The sequence below is a fragment of the Dromiciops gliroides genome, chromosome 3 (genome assembly GCF_019393635.1).
Source record: "Dromiciops gliroides isolate mDroGli1 chromosome 3, mDroGli1.pri, whole genome shotgun sequence".
In the NCBI taxonomy this organism is placed as follows: domain Eukaryota; kingdom Metazoa; phylum Chordata; class Mammalia; order Microbiotheria; family Microbiotheriidae; genus Dromiciops; species Dromiciops gliroides.
The window spans coordinates 613,128,691-613,152,978 of NC_057863.1; the positions used below are offsets into that span (position 1 = coordinate 613,128,691).

The following is a 24,288-nucleotide window of genomic DNA, read 5'->3' on the forward strand; positions in this document are numbered from 1 at the left end:
CTATTGTTAACTGTTTCCCTTCCATCCTATTCCTTTCCCCATGATATTTATTCTATTATCCATCTTCTTTCATCCTATCCCTCTTCAAAAGGGATTTGCTTCTGTCTGTCCCCTCCCCTACTCTGCCCTTCCTTCTTTTCCCCTCTCTCTTTATCCCCTTCCCCTCCTATTTTCCTGCAGGGTTAGAGAGATTACTACCTCTCAAAGATTTCTTGATTCTCTGATTCCAGATGTGTGATTTGAGGAAAAATCTATGTTTATTTCCCAAAACATTATTGGATTTTGCATTTGATGTATTTTTAAATTTTTTATTCATCCTTTTTATTTATATCACTCCATTTCCCCTATATCCCTCCTCCTGCACTCTTATACCAAAGAGCGAGCCATGTCTAATAACAAATTTTTTTTAAAGAAAATTTGAAAAACTAACCTACCTGTCAACCAAGTCCAGCATTATATCCAGTATTTCAAACCCATGATCCTCTACCTTTAGATTTTGCAGTTCCTGTTTGTCACAATAAAGGTGGGAAAGTTAATATGTTTTTAATAAGATCTAGTCTCGTTATGGACTATGTTAAATACAAAGAACAGAAAAAGAGGATTATTATATGAAATTGAATCTCTGGGGCAGCTAGGTGGCGCAGTGGATAGATAGAGCACCAGCCCTGGATTCAGGAGGACCTTGAGTTCAAATCCGACCTCAGACACTTGATACTTACTAGCTGTGTGACTCTGGGCAAGTCACTTAACCCCAATTGCCTCACACAAAAAAAAAGAAAGAAAGAAATTGAATCTCTGTTATATACAGCTTGTGTCTATGTATACTCCATATGTGTGTGTGTGTATGTGTGTATATATATGTATGTATATGTATATCTAACTATCTATCTATATAGTATGTATAAAAGGAATTTGTGTGTGTGTGTCACAATTCCAAAGCTCTCTCTTTTGTCTCTGTTTCTTTCTAAACTGCCTTCTGTTCTTGTGTGCATTTTAAAAAATGCTTCATTGACACTTTTTCTTTTCTTGTTTTTGGCATTGCTATCACCAGTCTTCTCTTCCTGCCAATTCTTTACCCCTCTCTCTCACAGAAATAGAAAAATCCCTCCCCTTGTAAAAAAATATCATAGGCAGACAAAAGAAATCTGTATGTTGGCTATTGTGTCTCCTGTACCTCTAGTTCATCTGCTCCCTATCAAGAGTGTAGGAAGTATGTTTCATCATTTATCCTTTGGAGTCATGGTCAATAATTACACTAATCAGAATTATTAAAAGGTTTTTCAAAGTTATTTTTCTTTACAATGTTGTAGTCATTGTTATAAATTATTCTCTTGATTCTGCTTACTTCATTTGTCATCAGTTCACACAAATCTTCTTGAGTTTCTCTGAATCTCTCCTTTTTGTCATTTCTTATGTCACAATAAGATTTTATTATATTTGTATGCCATAATTTATTCAACATTGCCCCAATTGATGAGCACCCTTTAAATTCCCAGTTCTTTGATCTAACTACAACAACAAAAAATGCTGCTGCTCAAAATATTCTTTTACATATAGGTCCTTTACCTCTTTTTTTTTTTTTTGGATCATTTAGTGCATAGGCTTAGTAATAGTATTGTTGGGTCAAAGGGTAGCCACAATTTAGTGAATTTAGGGGTATAGTTCCAATGCCCCTACCAATTTAGATCACCATATCCCCTCCAACAGTTGCCATTTTCCTAATTAGAATTGTTTTAATTTGCCATTCTCATATTAGTATTTGCATTTATCTTATTAGGAACATTTTTTCATGTAATTGTTTTTTTATTTCATTTTATTCTGAACTTAATAAAATAAGCATTTCCATAACATAGTAGAACGGGAAAAAAGATGATTGCACATGAAACTGCAAATCTATCATATATTCCTTACTATTTCTTTAACATATATAATAATGTAATCATATAACTTATCCCGTTTTTCTTCTCTTCGCCCTCCCCACTCTAGAGATGGCTGCCATCAGACACAAATATGTGTGTGTATGTAAGATCATTGTATATTCTATTTTTCAGTTTTATTTATCAGTTCTTTCTCTGGATACAAATAGAAGCTTCCTCCATATGTCCTTTGTAGTTAATTTGGGTATTTATAATAGTCAAAATGACTTAGTTGCTCAAAGTTGTTCTTAAAACATTATTGCTGTTAATGTATACGCTGTTCTCTTAGTTATGTTTATTTCACTCATCATTATTTCATGCAAGTAGATTCCATGTTTTTCTAAGATGGTTGAGCTAATTGTTTCTTATAGCACAGTAGTATTACATCACAATCATATATCACAACTTGTTTGGCCATTCCTGAATTGACGGGCATCCTGTTAGTTTCTAGTTCTTTGCTGCTACAAAGAGAGCTACTATTAATATTTTAGAACATATAAATTATTTTTTTCCCTTATCTTTTAAAATAAAGCTTGTAGTGGTATTGATAGGTTAAATGGTACATAGGTGGGGGCAGCTATGTGGTGCAGTGGATAAAGCACCAGCCCTTTATTCAGGAGGACCCGAGTTCAAAGCTGGCCTCAGACCTTTAACACTTACTAGCTGTGTGACCCTGGGCAAGTCACTTAACCCCCATTGCCTCTCCTTAAAAAAAAAAAAAGTACATAGGCAGTTTAATAATTCTTTGGGCATAATTCCAGATTGCTCTCCAAAATGGTTGGATCAGTTCACAGTTCCACCAATAGTGAATTGGTATCCCAACTTTTCCACATTTCTAACATTGATTGCTTTCCCATTCAGTCATTTTAGCCAATCTGATAGGTGTAAAATGATATCTCAAGGTCGTTTTAATTTGTCTTTCCCTAATTAATAATGATTTAGGGGGCAGCTAGGTGGCACAGTGGATAAAGCACTGGCCCTGGATTCAGGAGGACCTGAGTTCAAATCCAGCCTCAGACACTTGACACTTACTAGCTGTGTGACCCTGGGCAAGTCACTTAACCTTCATTGCTCCTCCCCCCCCCCCAAATTATTTAGAGCATCTTTTTTTAAAACTATAAATTGTTTTGATTTCTTCATTGGAAAACTGCCTGTTAATATCCATTGACTATGAGTCAGGAAATTACTCATATTTTTATAAATTAGAAAAAGTTCTTTATATATTTGAGATATGAGACCTTTATCTGAGAAACTGTCTATAAAATTTTCCCCCACTTTTCTGTTTTCCTTCTGATCTTGGCTATATTTGTTCTATTTGTACCAAAACTTTTTCATTTAATGTAGGCAAAGACATCCATTTTACACCTCACAGTGCCCTTTAACTCTTGTTTATTCATAAATTGTTTACCTATCCATAAATCGGCTTCAGATTTTCTTGTAATAACTCTTTATATCTAGGTCATGTTTCCATTTTGACCGTATATTGGTCAATGGTGTAAAACATTGGTCTTTGCTCAATTTCTGCCAGACTTTCAGCTTTCCCAACAATTTTTACTGACGGGGGCTGTCTTGTGTTTTTTTTTTTTCCCATTGTTCTCCATCCCTGACAGTAGTTTGCCTATATGAAGTAGTCAGCTTATGAAGGGATCAGGCCGTGGTTGTGTATGTTGCACAGATGGCACCTAATTTGCACATTAGCTAACATAAGGGGAAAAGGTCAGATTTATATCTTTGAAATGTGATCTGCCAGAGTGCTCAAGTCATTCCACAGGAATCAGAGATGAACCAGGCCTAGCAATTAAATTCAAATGGAAATATTTCAGATTATTAGAGGAAGTGCTTGTCCCAAATTAAACTATCAAGTTTACCAATTTCTTATAATGAAATCAAGCCCCTGGAGGGTTTCTAGAATTTGTCTCTGACCATCCACAGCAGAGTCTATTTTTTCACATGAATATATGTTTTGATTTCTTAATCAACATGTATCTTTAGTGCCTACTATCTGCCAGACACTGGGCGAGGTTCTAGTGGAAATGGGCATGAAGAATGCATAATCCCTACATAATAAAGGGGCAGCTAGGTGGTGCAGTGGATAAAGCACCAGTCCTAGATTCAGGAAAACCTGAGTTCAAATCTGGCCTCAGACACTCAACACTTACTAGCTGTGACCCTGGGCAAGTCACTTAACCCTCACTGCCCCACCCCACCCCCCAAAAGAAAGAAAGAATCCCTACTTGCAAGGGGTTTACATTCAACTGGGGGAGACCACAAGGATATGAACTTATATAATGTCAACATAAACGTGAATATTAGTGTAGATATATACAAAGTCACACACATCTCCTCTCTTATGCACTTAATGTGAAGGATGGTTGAATGACTATTGATGTTGAATTAAGGTTGTACCAGTGCTCTGATGGCCCATGTTTAACCTACTTGCTTATCTTTTTATTCTACTTAACACTCTTCATTCCCTGTTTCCACCTTCAGATTCTCTTAGGAGTCATCCTGGACTCCTCACCCTCCCATCACATCCAAACTGTTGACAAGGTCTGTCAATTTCTCTTTGCACCATCTCTCAGATGCACCCCCTTTTCTCCTCTGACGATCCCCCCACCTTGGTGTAGACATCACCTCACACCTGGATTATTGGAATAACCTACTAGTGGCTCTGTCTGCCTCAAGGGTTTCCCACTACAAGCCATCCTCCATTCAACCACTAATGTGATTTTCCTAAGACTTAGGTCCAACCGTGTCACCCCTTACTCAGTTAATGTTCAGTGATTCTGTATTGCCTCTAAGATCAAATACAAAATTCTCTGTTTGGCCTTCAAAACCTTTCACAATTTAGCCTTCTCCTACCTTGCCCGTCTCCTTATACCTTACTCCCCATCATGTACTTTTCCATTCAGTGACAGTAGTCTCCTGGCTGTTCCATGAACAAGACACAATCTCTTGCCTCTGGGCATTCTCTCTGGCTGACCCCTGTGCCTGGAATGCCCTCGCTCCTCCATTCCAACTGCTGCCCTCTTCTCCTTTAGGTCCCAACTAAAGTCCAGTCTTCTATAGGAAGCCTTCCCCCAGCCTTCTTAATTCTAGTGCCTTCATTCTGTCAGTGATTTCCTATTCATCCTATATAAAGCTTGTTTGCATATATTTGTTTGTTGTCTCCTCCCATTAGATTGTAAGCTCCTCAAGGGCAAGGACTGTCTTTTGCCCTTTTTTGTATCTCTAGCACTTCACATAGTGCTGGGCACATAGCAAGCCCTTAATAAATGTTTACTGATTGATTTAATAAGCACATAATAAAGTACTTTCTTGACTTACCAAACCTAGTCGGTTTTCCTTTTATCTTTTCCCATCTCTGACTGATTGGTTTCCTTTTGGGGGAGTTATATGGGCAAGTGAAATAAAAATAACTTTTTTTCCTCTTTGATCCAGCTAGCTTTTGTGGGGTATTCCACCTCCTAACTGGAGAATCCTGAATTTCAAATCTTTGTCTTTGTTCATGGCAGTAAAGACTTTGTCCTAAGCCTCCAAGTATTCTAAAAGGAAGGGTTGGCCAAAAGTCATGAAGAGGTCTAATGTCTTAATGACTTTTTGGAAATTCTTTTTTTCATTTTTTGCCATTTATGAAATTTGATTTTTTACAAGTAATGTAAATTCATTTCCTATATATATTGCATATAATGCTATGGTACTATAAATTAAAAACCAAAAAATGAAGGAGTTATTAAATATTCATGACTTTTGGCCCATCCTGTACATGTTTGTTTGAAGTTGATCTTTGTCTCAAAAGTAAACTCTTGACAGTCATTAAACTGTGGCCAGAATGAAAAATAGTTATGATTCCTGAAATAGGTGTGTGATATCCTGAACAAATGCTTGGTCAGGTGAGTGTTCCAGTTTGTTTCTGCCATCCAGAAAGGGTAGGTTGGCCACTCTTTTAGCCACCTCTGCCTTATCATGTAACATCTAGGGTGTACACTGAGCAATTTGGGCTCAGCCCCAGGAGCATCAGAAGGCCATTTGTGATCCAAGGACCAGAGCAGAGGTTGCTGACTTAGGCTCATTAGGCTAGCTCTTGGCCCCATCTAGCAGGTGGTCACTCTAAGGCCTTTGCCATCTTGCGTCTTGAACACTCCTGTGATTTTTTAAATCCTCCTTTGCTTCCTCATGCAGATCAATCAACCCAAATTGCCCATGCGAACTCTGGACCCTCGGATTTTGCCGCGAGGACCAGACTTTACTCCAGCCTTTGCAGACTTTGGGAGGCAGACGTCTGGTGGAAGAGGTGTACCTGTAAGTGCCTGTTCCCTACAACCCAATTAGATAGAAACTGACCACAGCCTCCATGAAGTCTTGCCTAACAGCCAGAGAGCTGCTTTTATTCCTCTCCCCGAGAAGACTAAGGAGAAGAGGTGGAGACTCTCCTTTCCATGCCAATATTGAAGCAAATAAAGGATACTTTTGAGTGGTTTTAAACTGAGAGAAGCTGGTCTGCATTGATTTGGTCTGGATTTTTTTTATCCCATACTTCTTTCACAATGACCTGCAAATGTGTTAGGAATGGTTTTGCTCCTTAATCATTTGATTAAACTCTGTTGGGGTCCTGAGAAGTAGTGGAAAAATGACATCTCTTTGCTTTGTCTTTTCTTACTGCAGATTTGCAAAGTGCAGAGCAGGCATGGCTTACCGATCCTGGAGCAGGGCAAAGCCCCCACGTGCACCCCACTGCCGATGTCTCACCCCCCACTGAAGAGCCTGCCTCTGGGGGTGCGCTGGATCCTTTTCTTACTGGGCGCTCGGGAGGCTGGCATAATCTTTCCCGCTTGTTGCTCTTCTGGTTGAGTGTAGGGCAGAAAATGAGTGTGAATATGACATATGCAAAATGGTGCAGTACTGGTAAAATACAGATGACCGTTACCGCCCCACAGCCTGCCCCCCCCCCCAGGCAGGCTCTTCAGCGGGGGTGTGGCCGGCACACCAGCGGTTCACTCGGGGGCACTGTGCAGTGCAGGATTCGACCAGCTGGCGCCTGCTCTGCACTTGGTCGACGTGCTGGGGTTAGCTGTCAGTGGCCGGGATGCCTCCTTGGCCTATGAGGCACAATCAGCACTTAATGCTAACGTTCTAAAGGAATTTGGGGTCTCATGTACATTTGCAGATCACCCTGTTAAGAGTAATTTATCTGAATGCTCTTTTAAATATTTTTATACAAGGTGATATGTTTTTATTTCCCCACCACCTCTTTTTTTTTCATGACCATTTTTGAAATCTGCTTTGCATTACGACTACATTATTGGAAAAGTAAATTCATTTGTAGACATAAACATTTGTGGCAGCTAAACATGAATCAATTACATTATGGTGCCCACAGTGTGCTCTGTGCCGCAAAGTGTGTAAAAAGAGCCCTCTCTTTGGGGGTCTTCTGACCTAATGAGATTACCATTACAAAGACACTGTGTGTATGTATAACTATCTCCTAGTCTCACACAGACTTTGAAATTTGGGACTTGTTAAACTTTTTCTAAAACCACATTTTCATTTTTCTCTTTCCTAAATGAGCTTACAACAAAGTCTAAGAAAGCAGCTTTCTAGAACCATTGAACCTCATATTTTAACAGCATTTTTTCCCTTTCTTTTTGATGGTTTAAATGTGTTCTTTTTTTTTAATTCTTACCATTCAGATTATTCTTATGGTTAACAGCATCTGTGCTTATCATATTGCTCAGCTTTGTTCATATGCCACTCACATGAAGTATTGATTTCTTTCTCTTGTCATGAACATTCACTTTTCTTTACCAGCTTGCTATGTGGTGCTTGCCAGTGGTGAAAGTCAAGAATGAGTTTTTAGCCACTCATACAATAGACTAAGTTACTTTTTACAACATTTTTGACTTAAATGTTATCAGAATGTATGTTTACATGTCATTCTAAAGTACTACATAGATAGGGTGTGTGTGTGTGTGTGTGTGTGTGTGTGTGTGTGTGTGTGTGTCTGAAGTGATTCGGTCTGTATCTGATGCTGGATGGATACAGTCAGGGAAAAGTGATGGAAATAGAACTGTTAACAAGAATTCAGTTCTGCAAAACAGGGCAATTTGAATTCTTTCCTCCTTTTCTCCAAGTTGCTCTACCGTACTGCAAGAGTTCACTTTTAGAGCAAATAGGAGCATTTATGCAAGTAGGAATGACCACTAACACTAGCAGTTGCATCCTAGACTCTTTTGTCTTTTCATATTCCAGCTCAAATTGTGGGGTGTTTTAAACTTTAGGTCTTTAGTGATAAGCTAACTGTGTATCATACTGGAGCAAAACTTTGGAAAAAATGTTTATGTAAGATCCTCATTTGTGTCCCACAGGAGATTAGAATAGAGAGGAAGAAGATTAGAATATTGTATTTTAAAAATGCTAACCTAGTGGGGTTTTTTCCCTGTCTCTTTTATTATATTACTTTAGAAATACACCCACTATACCATGATTTTTGGAAAAATTCTTTTGATATTGTAGAGGGAAGGGGACTCCTTTTTTGGACAAGCACGGGCCTCAACTTCCCTTCTTACTCTGTGATCCATTTTATATATACATATATAAATATATATATTTATATTTATCTCAGGAGATCATAGAAACAAATACCAAATAATAATTTGACTGTTTGTAGACATTACCAGTTCTTGTCCCTGCATTCATTCCACAAATTATTTTAATTTTCAAAAATTACCAGATATGATAAATTGCCTTACATATATTAAATATACTTAGATTCGTTCTCTGAGTAACTTAGAGTATTTACAACTCCTATAATAGCTTCTGCTGTTACCAACTAAGAAAAACATTTTAAATTGATCTGCTAATCAGTCTGTCCCTCATGTACAGTTTAGTAAAAATTCCAAGTAACAGCCCCATTGATGCAAAGTGAAGTTATGTATGTGACTATTTTCCACGGACTGATGGAGCTTCAGGCTATGGGATTTCTGCAGTTTCTTGATAAATATCATGCGGCCAGTTGTTTAGTATCTTTAATGGGGAAAGAGGGCAAAGAATGGAGAATGAAAGAGATGCCAATAAAACAATATTTTAAATTAGTTGAAAATGAAGATAATCAAAACCTAGAGGTGGAATGACCATCCAGTAGTCCTCTCATCTCTCCATCTTTTTATGGTGCCCCCCTAAGTACTCCAAACACAGAGCATTCATTTCAGATCTTTATTAATGACTTTCTCTGTGCAAATTCCCCTTTCCTGGCCCTAGGGAAGAGATCAGTGAATAAGAGACAGTCCTGTACACTTAATTTAACAAATCTAACATACAGTTCAATAGGAGACTTAGGGATAGATGCAGGTAATTATTACACAAAAGAGAACATGAGGGTTGGACCAGAGGATAGATAATCTTGTCACTTCCCACCCCCCACCACTAGCTCTAAATCATGATCTTAGCAGTGAAATGAAGAGGTTCCAAAATTGAAAAAAGAAAAATCCTCAACTTCTGGTAATAGAATACAGGTAAAATTCATCAGTTCAGCTGCCATTTACCGTGAGCACTCACCATGGCTGTGCCCTGTGCCAGGTGGTGGTCATTGTAAGACACCTCTGCTGTTATGGAGTTTAAGGATGTCTCCTTAAATGATCCATTTCCTAAGGGTGATGGGACAAATGCACTTCAGTTTTTAAAATGGAAAGTGGTTAGAAATCAGCAACTCTCCATTTCCTTAGAAGAAGAAAGTAGGGCTGTTAGCTTGTAACTGATCCAATCCTCCTTGGGAATTCTGCCACAGGGGCCTGTGGCTTTGACCAGATCCATAAACCTCCTAGACCAAATTGTCAAAGAGAGACTGTAAGCTCCTCAAGGGCAGGCGAAACTGAAATCATTTGGTATATGATAAAACACCAAAGTAGGAACCGGGGCCGTGTCTTCTAGTTTCTGTCGATTCTTGAACTAACTCTCTTCTCTCCCTAGGTCTCAGTTTCCTCATTTGTAAAATGAGAAAGTTGGGACAGATGATCCCTAAGATCCCTCTCTAAGTTTATGCCCTGTAGCTCCATGTAAAATAATATCCATCAACTCCTAGTAGTGAGTCCCTAGGGAAATGTTTACCAAGGATTATGTCGATAGGGATGAGATATTGACAGAATTATCTGAGGCTTTACAACTAATATTTCATGTAAAATACTATATAAATTAAAAGACCTGGAAAATACTTAGTGGTAATCATTTAAAGGGCAATGAGGTGGTTGCCGGTGGGTAGAGCACCTTCCTGGAGTCAATAGGACCTGAGTTCAAATTCAATCTCAGACATTCACTAGCTACGTGACTCAGGGCAAGTCACTTTGCCCGGTTTACCTCACTTCCTTGTGTATAAAATGAGCTGGAGAAGCAAAATGCAAACCATTCCCATATCTTTGTCAAGAAAACACCAAGGGGCAGCTAGGTGGTGCAGTGGATAGAGCACCGGCCCTGGATTCAGGAGGACCTGAGTTCAAATGTGACCTCAGACACTTAATACTTACTAGCTGTGTGACCCTAGGCAAGTCACTTAACCCCAGCCTCACCAAAAAAAAAGAAAGAAAAAAAAGAAAACACCAAAAAAGGAGTCACAAAGAGTTGGACACAACTGAAACTATATCACAACAAATCATTGGAAACCATTACAAAGCAGTTAAATGAGTTTCCACTGGATTTTGTTGATAATGAAGTCTATCCATTTCCTTAGCAGAAAGGAGTGTGTGTGTACGTTCACATATAAGTTTATATACACATATACATTATATAGATGTATATAATTAACTACTCATATCTAATCAGTTTATGTGTGTATGTATGAGAAACTGCTCCAATAGAGTAAACAGTATCATTAACTAATTAAGCTTCTTTGGTATTACAAGTCACAAATCCTTGAAGAAATTAATAGAGCTAAATAAATCACATTTAATAAAAAATTTATATTTGTAAATAATATCATCCTTGCTTCAGAGATAGAACCAACTGTTCAGCTTGAGCTCGGAACAAGGAAATATGGGTTTGTAATTCCAACTAGTCAACACTAGACCATTGGCAGCCCACGAGTTAATTTCTTGTAGCTTTGTCTTTCCCTTTGACATCTAGTTTAGAATAAGCTCTTCCAATAATAGTGATCACGTTTTTAAGCTGCCTGGATTGAAAGACTCTTATCTATATCAGTATGTTTTTTGGTAGAAAGATTAGATGTAAGTGCTATTTGTTATCTTACAAATGGAAATATCAGAATTTATACATGGGCCTTCAAAGAAATGGGAATTTGATATCTTTGAAGGCAAGAAAGAATTTGCTTCCTAAAGTTAAGGAAAGTATACATTTTCTTTCATTTTACTCTAATTTTAAAATGTATCTAGTAGCAGTTCTTGACAAACTACGTGAAAACACTGTGACAAAAATAAATGTATGACATAAATTTAAGTAGGAGACATACCCAGTTACCACAGAACATATTGAGCCGACTAAGGAATGTTCATTAGGCTATAATGGGAATGATTAAGATAGTGTTTCAATTCTTCCTCTTTATTGAGAATTATTCTTTCAGTGTCTTCATATTAACTGCTGGCAGGAAATGTTCAGTACAGTGTATTTTTAGAAATGCTTCCTATAGAATACTGTTCTCTTCTCAGTGCTTCCCTTTCATTAGCAGGGTGTCCTGCTTCACTATTACTTTATGGTGGTGGTCAGTCATTCCCAACTCTTCTTGACCCCTTTGTAAGGGGTTTTCTTGGCTAAGATACTGGAGTGGTTTGTCGTTTCCCTCTCTAGCTCATTTTGGAGTTGAGGAAACTGAGGCAAATAGGGTAAGTGACCTGCTGTGAGTCATATAGCTGGTAAGTATGATGCTGAATTTGAACTCAGGTCCTCCTCCTGATTCCAGGGCTGGAACTCTATCTGCGATGCAACCTAGCTGCCCTCGTATTATTACCTGATGTTTGTTATGTCTGAATTTTTGTGACCCTGTTTGGGGTTTTCTTGACAAAGATACTGGAGTGGTGGTTTAACCCTTTCCTTCTCTAGCTCATTTTATAGATAAGGAAACTGGGGCAAGCAGGGTTAAGTGACTTGCTCAAGGTCACATAGCTAGAAAATGTCTGAGGCCAGATTTGAATTCAGGAAAATGAGTCTTTTTGACTCGAGGCCTGGCGCTTTATCCACCTGTGCCACCCAGCTGTCGTCTATACCTGATACCTGGCTTTTAATTTATCCTTTTCTCTGTTTTTAAATGCATGTCCTCCAACTCCTCCCCCCCCAATAAAAAAGCATGCAGATTTTTTTTTTGCAACCATGCCCAAGGCATTCTTAATCCCGTGTATATGGCAAAAGTGAGAGATGGTGTGGTATTGCATCAAGAACACAAGTCTAGAAGTTAGAACTAATTTCTGTTTGAGTTGTGGTTCTACCGTTTCACTTTAGTCAATTAGATTTCCTTCGCTTGGTGTGTGTTTCCTTCTCTGTGAAAAAAAAAGCAAAACAGAGTCGTGATTAGACAGCAGTTCTGAAAAAACATTCCAGAGATTTTGGTGGATTAGAAGCTTTAAGTAGCCCAAATGTTATAAGGAAATGAGAGTCCCACATCCTCTGGCTTTATGTGACCTCATTAAGAATACTGTTGTCGGGGCAGCTAGGTGGCGCAGTGGATAGAGCACTGGCCCTGGAGTCAGGAGTACCTGAGTTCAAATCCAGCCTCAGACACTTAACACTTACTAGCTGTGTGACCTTGGGCAAGTCACTTAACCCCAATTGCCTCACTAAAAAAAAAAAAAGAAAGAAAGAAAGAATACTGTTGTCAATTGTGAGGGTACCATCTTTCTTAAGAAGGATGTTAACTGTTGGAAATATCCAGAGGAGGGCAATCAGGAAGGTGAAGTCCTTGAGTCCATAACATCACCTAAGGATCAGGTGAAAGAACTTGGTGTGTTTTGGCCTAGAGAAGAGTCAGGAGATGTGTTAACTCTCTGTCCTGTTGAGGATGGATTCTGTGTAGTTGAGTGACTGAAAGTGGCAGAGAGGCCAGTTTAGGCTTGGGGTCAGTGAAAAATCACTGACCAAAGTGGAAGGGGCTGCCTCCAGAGTTGAACTAGAGAGCCCCTGAAGTCCTTCCGTCTTTCTGTGACCCCCAGGTTGCCTACCGTTGTCTGATTCTAGCAGGCCATGGGGGACACAGTGTTGGCTTTCCAAAATGCCTGCATTTTATTTGATCTTGATTCCATTGGCACTACGGAGTGCTGGAAGAGTTTACCTTAATGCTGCCAATTCCTTGTCAGCACAACCATTTCTGATTAGCTTGAATGGCAAAGTGTAAAAGGAAGGATCCGAAAGGACCATAGTCTGTGTAGAACCTCCCAGAGCTTTTTACATTTCATGAATAAACATCAGTCTCAGGGGTTTATCTCTGAACTTGCCCTGGTGGAGAACATGACTTTTCTCCTTGCACTTCCACAGACTTGCTGAAGTGCAGTATGGTGGCCCCAAGCCAGATGTGATTCTAGCCAATAAGGGTTGGGTTCAGGGAGCTAAATTGTAGTAGCCACTTACAGCACTCTGAGAATTAAATGGCAGAAAAAGCGGTGTCTGTCAGCACATTATGTCTCTCAGATTTACCAAGCAGTCAGGTTGCCAGCCAGAGAGCCAACCTAAACATTTAAATTGTGGGAATGATCACCAAGCATTGAAAGAATCTACTGTGATGAATATTTTATAGGACAGGATGTCACATTTCGTTTAACCTGTTGTCTCCTGTCATTCCGTCCCTTAATTTTGATGACTAGAGTGACACGTGACATGTATTGGTTGCAACAGGGCCTGAACAGTGCAGGAACATGGGAGCAGAGAGAGGGATAGGGTGTTAAGCTTCTATAGGTCAGCATTCCTCATAGGCAGTGCTGCTGCACATGGAAATATGGGCATCCAGTAGAGAACCAGCAAGGCAGCAGGAAGCTTAGATTGGAACTCAGCTGTTGATGAAGTTCTGTTTTCAAACATGATTTAGATCATACAAGCATGCCTTACATATGCCCCTTCCCTCTCTTCGTACGTCCAGCTTAAGAAATCGGATTTTTCCAAAAGAAAAGCCCCAAATCTTCACGTGTCCCTTCCCAGAAATGGATTTTAAGGGATTTATTTATAATCTCATTAAATTCTAATCGTGTGGAAATAGATTTCCTCGGAGCAGATTTGGTACTGTTACTTGCCAAGGATGTTTAGGGAGTAATTTTGTGTTTTAGGGAAGGGCTAGACTTTCCCTTCTGAAGTCTTGGAATGTATGCATGGGAGAAGGCTACAGTTTGCACTCTAGGTCTGATCCTCAGCGTTTTAAAAGACTGTCATTGAAAAACATGGCACCAAATATTTTTCATACCGGAGAGAGGAGAGGTTCAGTCGTTGAAAGCCCCATCTGCCCGTGGGGCTGGTACCCAGGGCAAACACTTTCCATCTTGTGGAAAAAAAGGCCATGTCCCTGGCATTCCATAACCCCAGACCTTGCTTGAATCTAGAATGGTTTACAGTCTCCAGCTGCTGTGTCTTGAGCAGCAGAACAAATACAGTGAACTGTTAAGTCCTCTGTGTAGATATAATCAGGAATGTTCTTGTCCTAGTTGTTGAACGTTGGCCCAAGAAGATCTCAGCCGGGCCAGAGGAGGGAGCCCAGGAAGATCATCACTGTTTCTGTGAAAGAAGATGTCCATCTCAAAAAGGCAGAGAATGCCTGGAAGCCCAGCCAGAAACGGGACAGCCTGGCTGAGGACCCGGAAAACATAAAGACCCAGGTGAGGCTTCTCAGAGACCGTGATTGAGTCGTGATCTTACCTTTAATTGTCATAAACAAGAAACTGCGCTATTCTAAGATGATTTCGTTTCCAAATCCAGTGGCCTTTCCTCAGTCTCATCCCCCTTGCCCTCTCGGCAGCCTCTGACAGTGTCATTCTTCTCCTAGATACTCTCTCTTCCTGCTTGTTTGATCACTCTGCAGTCGTGTTTGCTGATCTCATCCAGAGCATGCCCACTACCTGTGGGTGTTCCCAAGGTGCTCTCCTTGGGCCTCTTGTCTCCTCCTTGGTGATCTCACCTGCTCCTGTGGGTTCCATGCTCATCTCCACACAAACGATTCCCAGGATTTTATGTATGATCCTAACATTTCCCCTGAGCTCCAGCCTCACATCACCAGCTCCTTTTTATGGAGATCTGCACCTGCGTGTCCTCTAGGCATCTCAAATTCAGTGTGTCTTTTCCCCAAAAACCATCTCTTCTTCCAGGCTTTCCTCTTACTGTCAAGGGTACCACCATCCTCCCAGCACCTAAGGCTTGCAGCCTGTATGTCATCTTCAGCTACACTTCTGCCCTTGTTCCACATATTCAGTATGACGCCAAATATTCTTGTTTCTGTCTTCATGATGTCTGTGGATTCCCTTCTGACACAGAGACCCCCTTGGGTCAGGCCCTCTTCGCCTCGTGCCTACACTCTCTGCAGTGGCCTTCTGGTTGGTGTCCCTGCCATCACCATCATGTTTCCTCTCTATTTCATCCTTCTAAAGTGCAGATCTGCCCATGTCACTTCCTTACTTAATTTCCAGTGGCTCCCTGATGCCTCTTGGGTCAAATATAAAATCCTTTCTTTGGCCTCTTCCCTTCGAGGCTTGGTATGAAGCCTCTGTGTACTATGCTGACCAGCAGCACTGGCTTCCTTGCTGTTCCTTACACATGGCACACCATCTCCCTAGTGGCTGCTTCCCACACCTGGGATGTTCTCCTTCCACAAGACTCAGTTCACATTCTGCCTTGTACAGGAGGCCTTTCCTGGGCCCCACATTTCCAGTGCTTGCCTTCTGAGATGATCGGCCATGTAAACCTTGGTTTGCCTGCTCTTTTCCTCATTAGACTTGTTGACTGACTGATCAACCAAAATAGACCCTAATTTTAGATAACTTCGTCATTTTTCTAAGGTTTGTTTTCTCTCTAAATTTTCAGATCTTTATTCCCTTTGAATGGCGGTTGCACTCTGTCCTCCCCTTCACAGACACTCTTGTCAAATTTCTCTTAACTAGGTTGATGGCTTGACGGCCAGCTCGCTGATGATGACTGGCTGCGTGCACTCAACTCCTCCGTTCCTCAGATGGTAAATACGCTATCAGTCTTTGGCGTGGAGGGACCTGTCAAAACTTTTCTTGAAAACCAGTAGCTTGTCTGGAAATGCCAGACATCAATCATAGACCTTCTTTTCCATCCCACTTTAGGTAGATCCTTGAAGTTTAAGTCTGCAAGTTGTTCCTCCTGTATTGACTAGTACAACCCTAAGCCCTCCACTCAGACCCTAATTTTAGTGCAAGTCTTATGGATACCTCTGCCATTGAAAAGTTAAAAAAATTCATATAAAACATTTTCATATTAGTCATTTTGTATAAGAAGACTCAAGTAAAAGAAAAAATGAAAGAAAGTGAAAAATAGTCTGTGTTCAGTTAATATCAGTTCTTTCTTTGGAGGTGGATAGTATGTTCCATCGATAGTCCTTTGGGATTGTTTTGGATCACTGCATTGCTGAGAATAGTTAAGTCATTCACAGTTCTTCATCAAACAATATTATTGTCACTGCGCACAATGTTCTCCTTGTTCTGCTCACTTCACTATACATCAGTTCATATAAATCTTTCCAGGCTTTTTTTTTTTTTTTGCAAAGTCACACCCTTTATTGGCAGTACCCCATGACCACAGCAGGTCTCAGGAAAATACTTTGTCCCAGCATGGGTGCCCTCCCTCTACCTCGACTCCAGGTGGTGGGGGACAACCCCTGCCACAAAAATAGAAGCCTTCTTCCCCTATTGCACATTATAAGTAGTCATGGGGCCCTTCCAGGCCTTTCTGAAATCATCCTGCTTGTCATTTCTTATGGAACAACAATATTCCATCACCACCATATACCACAGCTTGTTTAGCCACCCCCCAATTGATGGGCAGCCCTTTGATTTCCAATTCTTAGCCACCACAAAAAGAGCTGCTTTAAAAATTTTTGTACAAATAGACCCTTTTTGCTTTTTGGATATCTTTGGGATATAAACCTAGCAGTGGTATTGCTGGATCAAAGGGCATGCACAGTTTTATAGCCCCTTGGGCGTAGGGGAAGTAAAATTAGAACTGTTACATTTATCAGTAAACTTAATCTGGGGTCAGAAGTTCAGGGTAGGGGGCAGCTAGGTGGCGCAGTGGATAGAGCACCGGCCCTGGAGTCAGGAGTACCTGAGTTCAAATCTGGCCTCAGACACTTAATACTTACTAGCTGTATGACCCTGGGCAAGTCACTTAACCCCAATTGCCTCACTAAAAAAAAAAAAAAAAAGTTCAGGGTAAGTTTTGGGAAGTCTTCAGTTATACTTCCTAAAGGTCATTTATCTTAAGATGTTGACTAGTCCAGGCTGTCGTCTTCTGTCTCCATGGTCCCTGTGCCCAACTCTTACCATTTCCTTTCTTTCATTCTGCTAATGAAGAGGAAAATACAATGGCATGGGTCTTTTTCTGCTATTCTAGACTAGGTGTTCTGAATCTTTGGGGGGTTGGAGATCCCTTTGGATTCACTCTAGTGAATAAAACTAACTTTCTGTTAGAATTTAATAAAAATAAAAATGCTGTTTTCTCCTCATCCATGTTTTCCTGGAATCCACCCAATAGGGGTCTGTGGACCTCAAGTTAAAAAACTCTGTTCTAAACCATCCTTAGTTCTTACTTGGGTAACTACCATGTTTTGTTTTCCTAACCTCAGTCTCTCCCTGCTTCTACGAGTCTACTTTTAAAAATATATTCTTAAGTTTTATTTTTATTTTCAGTTTCAAATGCTCTCCCTCCCTCCATGCCTTTCCCCACTTACTGAATACATAAGAGGTCCTGTAAAACATATTTCCATAGGATATACCAAAGGCATCAGAGTAATCCTTCCTAAAATATTGACTTCATCCTCAGAAACCAGAGACTCCTTATTTGCTCCAGGACAAAGCCCAATTTCCAATATGCTTTGTCTGAGCCTTCCACATTAGCCTCCTCGTTGACCCTGCATATTCTCCATTTTGTTCCAAGTCTTAGCTCTCTCTTGTTCTTCCATCTAGAATGTCTTTCTTTCCACCCCTCTGCCCCATTATTTCAATCTTTCAAGATTGAGCTCAGGTGTTGTTTTCTTCACAAGGATTTCTTTGACCCAGGGTCCTGAATTTTATGATACTTCCTGTACCATTTGATTAATTATTCAAAGGATGAGGCTGATTTCTCCAACTAGATCCTAAGTTTCTGATGGTCTCAGCCTGTGCTGTAATCTTGATGTCTTTTGTCTCCTTAGCCAGCCCCCCCCCCCAACAGTGCTGGGCACAAAAGGGACATTCTCACATCCTCCTTAAAGAAAGGAATTTGAACCAAGACCTTTTTCTTCTTGTTTTTTTTTTTCACCCTGAATTTCATTTGTGAAGCTCAACGATTATAGACTTGGGGTGAAAAGTATTACATCTTCCCAAACAGGATAGGATTATCTTGCTGTGCTCTTTGTTCCAAAACCAGATTTTAGTGTTGGAGATTAAAAAGAGCCATAAACTTGGTTGGCAAGCAAGAGGAAGGAGCAAAAGTCTCATCTCTGAGTTAGAAGGGACCTTGTAGGGGTCACGGCGTCTCCCCTTCTACCCCATGCATGGAACTCTGCTCTATAGCATCTGGGCTCTTCTTGAACCTTTTTTACAATGAAAAATGTCCTTATTTATGAAGTACCTCTGATTATTAGATAGTTCTTATTCCAACTGAGGCAGATGTCTTCCTTCCTAAAACCCAGCTTTATCCCCTGGAACTTTTCAAAAGTAATTCGCTTGCTTTTCTGCTCGTGCCCTCTCCTCCAGTAGGCTGGTATATTTAATTTCTTTCATCAATATACATTGTTAATAACATTGGCTATTGAACTTAATGTTTTTATTACAATTTTATTTTTAGTTCCAAATTCCTACCTCCCTTCTCCCCCAATTGAGAAAGTAAGAAAAGCAAAACTCATTACAAACATGTGATATTGGACTTTAAAACGATTTAACCCTGACTAGTTTTTCCTAAAGTATACATAGTTTCATGAATCTTTGTGGATGTTCTCTTTTTATAATCTTTATAGGAACTTTTCCGAAAGGTTCGAAGCATCTTAAATAAATTGACACCACAGATGTTCAACCAGCTGATGAAGCAGGTGGCAGAGCTCACTGTTGACACAGAGGAACGGCTGAAAGGAGTTATCGACCTGGTCTTTGAGAAGGCTATTGATGAACCCAGCTTCTCTGTGGCTTATGCAAACATGTGTCGGTGTCTAGTAACGGTAAGAGGAGAGGAAGGAGTAAAACCAGAAATTCCTAAGAGATATATTCTCCCCTCATTGTGCCTCCCTCCCAGAAGTGCTCATGGGGTTATGGAAAGAGGAGAGAGTATATTTTTTAGCATTTTAATAGAATGCATGTGCTTCCCTATATAAAACAAAGCTTTCATTTGAATACAGTATATATGTATTTATACATTTTTAAATTTGGTAGCACACTTAGAAAAAAAATATTAGTCCTCATATTGCATGGTATCAGAAGCTAAAAGATCCAGAAAATAGAGAAAAATGGATGCTGGCAAGTGGTATCTGAGCCCATCACATTTCCCTGGGATGAACAGTTTTAGGTGTGGGGCTGTGGATGCATGCTCACACACTTCTGTAACAGAAGAACCCAAACTTACTTAGTAATGAGGTTCTTCTGATCTCAATCTCCAGGGATATTAAAGGGTGATTGTTCTGTGACGGAAAGAATGTGCAAGTGTTTTCAATCTGAGGTTCTGAGCCTTGGTGGTGGTCAGGTTGATGCAACTTCTGGACCCCTTCTCAGGGTCAGGGTGTTAAATGTATAAAATAAAATCCATTTGATTATAAAGGAAACCAATTGTATTGAAATGCAGTTATCAAAACTTTTCAAAAAACAAGTCCATAGGCCCAAGATCAAGAATCCTTGGTTTAGATATTAATGGAATCCCTCATTACAAATCTCCACAGGCCTCTAGCTCTTGCTTCCCTCCACTTTGCCCATGCTCTTTTGTCTCTTTCAGCACAACTGATTGTTACCCTTCAGCCTTTTTATAGCTGGATTTCTGTGCTGCCAGGTCTAGGACAGGGCAAGAAAGAGGAACCAGAGAAGCTCTGATTCCAGTCTCTGTTGGTCTTTTCTGGTCCACATTCATCAAACTGTCATGTACTGTCTGTTTCCTCTTCTCATTGCTCCTGGTTGCCAAGCTTCTTGAGCATCAGGAACTAGTTCCCTTCTTGTCATTTATTTGGTTTACAACTTAATTTTCATGATCTCTTGTTGTGTTTTTCACTATTTAGCACATAGAGTGAACACACAGAGATAATATGTGTTGAGTACCAGAGACTGGGCACTTAGAGGAAGGAGTAAGTGATCAGTGCGGTCTGGGTAAGAAAAGCTTTCACAGAGGAGGCCAACCTGCAAAGACGGGCCTCATGTGAACAGGTGGAGAAGGTCCCAATGGAAGGAGTCAGCAGAGGGACTGGAAAAGCCTGCCTATGGAAGTACTTAGAAAATGCAGTGTTATAAATACTATACGAGGAAAGAGATGTCATAGATTATTGGGTCCAACTCCCTCACTTCCTATAGAGACTGTGACTTCTCATTCATCACCAGGTTGTCTTTGGAGCTTGAACTGAAACCCAGACATTTTAAAATTCCAGTCTAGTAGAATTGATATAATAGTTATTAAGGAACCATTGATGACTTTTTTTAACAGGACAATAATATGAAGCAATCATTGTTTTAGTTATCTGACAGTGGTATGAAAAATTAATTGGATTGAGGAGAACTTAGAGAATAGGAAGACCCATTAGGCTACTATTACAGTAATTCAGGCATGAGGTAATAAGGGTTTGACCTAGGCCTAAGGTAACTGAATCATAAGAAGTGACAATGGCTAATGAGGGAAGAGAGAGATGCATCGAAGATGAGTTTTCTGGTTTCAGTCTAGGTGAATTGGGAGGCTGATTTTGCCATTGACAGAAATCAAGAAATATGGGGGCATCTGTCTTAGTGACTTGGGATAACATGGCTGAGACATATTGAGTTTAAAGTGCTGGTGAGGAATTCAGACATACTTCATGTACCTACACTAATGTGCAGAATTTTTCTCTTAGCAGTTGAGAGTGTAGGATTGGTGTTCATGAGAGGTGAGGCTAGCTGAAGGTCATAAGGGGTCATAAACATAGTGGGATAGTTGAAATATTGAAAATGGATGAGATCTTTGGGGAAGAGATACATAGAATGCCAGATTAATAATAACTTTTCATATTTTTCTGCATTTAAGTGGGAGGAAGAGGAAGAATTAGCAAGAGAGATCCAAAAAAATAAAAATTTAATTTAATTTAAAAAGAAAGATCCAAAAGTTTTCAGATTGATAAGAGGAAAACCAGGATAATATATTATCAGGGAGACCATGGGAGGAAGCTCGCTTGACCTGGATGAGGAGAGCAGGAATAAAGAAGAGTGTCAACAGAACAAATGCTATACAGAAATAAAGGGAACTGAGAATGGGGGAAAGGCATGTGTTTATAACAGAAAAATCTCTAGGGTTGCTTTTTTCCCCTGGCATTGAGGATGTAACCAGAGCTGCCTTTCTATGTTCATGGAGAGCATGGAGAGTCCTCATCCTTCGAAAAGCCTTCAGGCTTAATGTCCAAAGCAGCAATCACAGCTGCTAAGCCAAGAGCTCTGAAGCCAAAAACTTCTCTGACAGAGAAGTCAGTTTTTGTAGTGGTACATGTAAAACATCCCAGTTTAATGCAGCATTAGCTTGTTCAGTAACATTATTCAAAATGTCTGGTTCACCACAAAGACACTACTTGGGCCATGCCATGCAAATTCCCTGACACATACATAGCTGAACTGAAAGGTGAGCTAAAGACATCAACCAGGAAGATACAGGAGCAGGCAGCCTTCGGGGATTTGGTGTACAGCACTGGATTTATCTGAGCCAGCACACTGAAACATCAGGATTGGTTTGAAGAAAATGATGAGGAGATTCAGAAGCTGCTAAATGAAAAAATGAGAACTCCACAGAAGTTACCAGCAGGACAGTTTGTCCGTCTCTAAGAAGGCTGTGTTTAACTCCATCAAAAATATCAAATGCAAAAAAAAAAAAGTTCAAGCAAAACTTTTAGAGAGATAAGATTCCTGACTCAGTAAGAAGGCAGATGAAATTCAGTCTTGTGCTCATAGTAACAATCCAAAGTGCTTCTACAATCTACTCTGAAAGCTATTTATGGGCCAAAGACCTATGGTGCATGTCATTCAGTTCTTACAGAGTCACATTAATTAGTGATCAGGACATGGTTCTGGAGGGATAGGCTGAACACTTCCGCAGTGTTCTCCACAGACTGTCGTCAACCAGTGCTGAAGCCATTGACTTGTTTTCCTCAGGTTGAAGCCAAAAAAGTGTAGGAGAGAAGAAGTATTAGGCTACCTACCAAACTGAAGGTCTACAGAGATGTTGTGCTGACCTCATTGTTGTATACCTCTGAAAGCTTGACAGTCTGCTACTGCCATGCCAGAAAATTGAACTGCTTTCATTTGAATTGTCTTAGGGAGATTTTGCAGATCACCAGGAAAAATCAGGTATCAGATGATGAGGTCCTTTCTTGAGCTGAAATGCCAGGCATTCTGCTGCAAAGTCTAGTGCAGAGAGCACAACTCTGATGGGCTGACCACAGTGTTTGAATGCCAAAAGTACGTTTGCCTAGCAGTTTATTTTATGGAGAACTCACCCAAGGCAAGTGCTCACACGGAAGTCAGAAGAAACACTACAAGGACACTGAACATCTCTCTGAAGAACTTCGGAGTCAGTTGAAAGACATGAGAGACATTGGTACAGGACTCTCCAACATGGCAGGCCTGCATCAAAGCAGACAGTGTGTTCTGAGCAAAGCAGAATTGCAGCTGGTCAAAAGAAATGTGAGATGTGCACATTTAGAGCCATCGTCTTCCCAAGTGTTGATACTGACTCTTTGTGCCTGACCTATGGTAGAGCCTCCCAAGCTTGAAGCGGTTTGATGAGCCCCAGTCAGACACACTGCACACTGATCCTGATATCATGCTGTCATTTTGACCGTCTTGGAGAGAGAAGGACAACAAAGATCCCTTGAGATTTCTGCCCATTCAGTAAGGAATAATGATAGAATTGGATAATGCAGGGGCTCCATTGTGGCCCATCGTGTTTGTCCAGTCCTCCTGCCAGGAGACCAGGGCTACTTAACCAAGGATTCCAGATGATCCCAAAACCTGCACTGAAGGGAAAGGTTCCCAGAGAAACAAATTCCTATCTTGTGTGTGTTGTCAGTGGTTTCATACGTCTTTTAAACAGAAATACCAGTGTTCCCACCATGACTACATTGCATCTTTCACCCTCTACTGCATAGTAACTTCTGCAGAGAGCTCAGTCATCTTGGACACCAGCAGTATTTCAGGCCATGGTGAAAGTCAGAATTCTCCCTGTTTCACATCAAATCCAAAGTCTGTTTCAGGCCATAAGTTTGCACCTTGATCCCCAGCATTCACCTACCTTTTTATTCCTGCTGTGCTAAGAGTAATTGCATTAGATGTAAGAAATCTCCGGAGAGTCAGGGAGGCCTCAAGCACTGGTTGACTCATGTTATAAGATCCACAACTGCTGTCAGTGCTTAACAGACATCAAAGCAGGATGAGAGAAAGGTCACGAGTATTGGGGACAGTTGGTTTTGTGAATAATGAACTACATGCTAACTGAAACTAAGGGGTTGTCTCAAGCAGATATTAGTTGCAATCAACCTTTCATTCCTGGTGTCCAGTAAATCACCTTGCTATTTGGCTGCCTGACTAACCAGTTCCCATGGGTTTCTAGACTGATTTTTTTCCTCATGATCACTTCCAAGCAAAGAGCTAATGTGGTTAATATTAACGTAATAATCTTTTCTCTGAAGAAAGATGTTTCGTTAATCTTAGTTCTTGAAAGATGCCTTCTCCCTCACTCATTTTCTCCACTTTCTCAGCTGGTTGCAGTGAGTAGAGAGGATATCCTTTCAAATAGATTTTGTGCCCAGACTCTGGCAGTGTGTTTAGAGACATATGTGTTGGCCTACCTGTGACCCTCCTTGAGGTTTAAACAGACTAGTGTTGGTGGTGTAGCTGCCAGTGTGTGAATACATGACTGATAGGACCATGTTGCAAAAAACAGCCTCTTCCATTGTATGTGTAAATGTGAAATAGGCCTGGTCCTCAACCCATCCATGTAATGACCTGATCTTTGAGATATTCCTGCTCTTTATTTTTTTATT

General features: G+C 40.3%; 1 protein-coding gene across 33 annotated transcripts in view; it reads left to right on the forward strand.

Annotated features, from left to right (window-relative positions):
• The window catches only part of EIF4G3 (eukaryotic translation initiation factor 4 gamma 3), a 378,410-nt gene that overhangs the window by 311,706 nt on the left and 42,416 nt on the right, over positions 1 to 24,288 (forward strand). For 26 of the 33 annotated variants that reach the window (XM_043990697.1, XM_043990692.1, XM_043990693.1 and 23 more), the window contains 4 exons: positions 6,099 to 6,218; positions 6,582 to 6,692; positions 14,537 to 14,707; positions 19,060 to 19,257. In XM_043990697.1, the coding sequence (XP_043846632.1) occupies positions 6,099 to 6,218; positions 6,582 to 6,692; positions 14,537 to 14,707; positions 19,060 to 19,257 (600 nt within the window). The remainder of the gene's footprint in view (positions 1 to 6,098; positions 6,219 to 6,581; positions 6,693 to 14,536; positions 14,708 to 19,059; positions 19,258 to 24,288) is intronic. The other 7 variants (XM_043990672.1, XM_043990687.1, XM_043990688.1 and 4 more) reach the window with 1 other exon arrangement.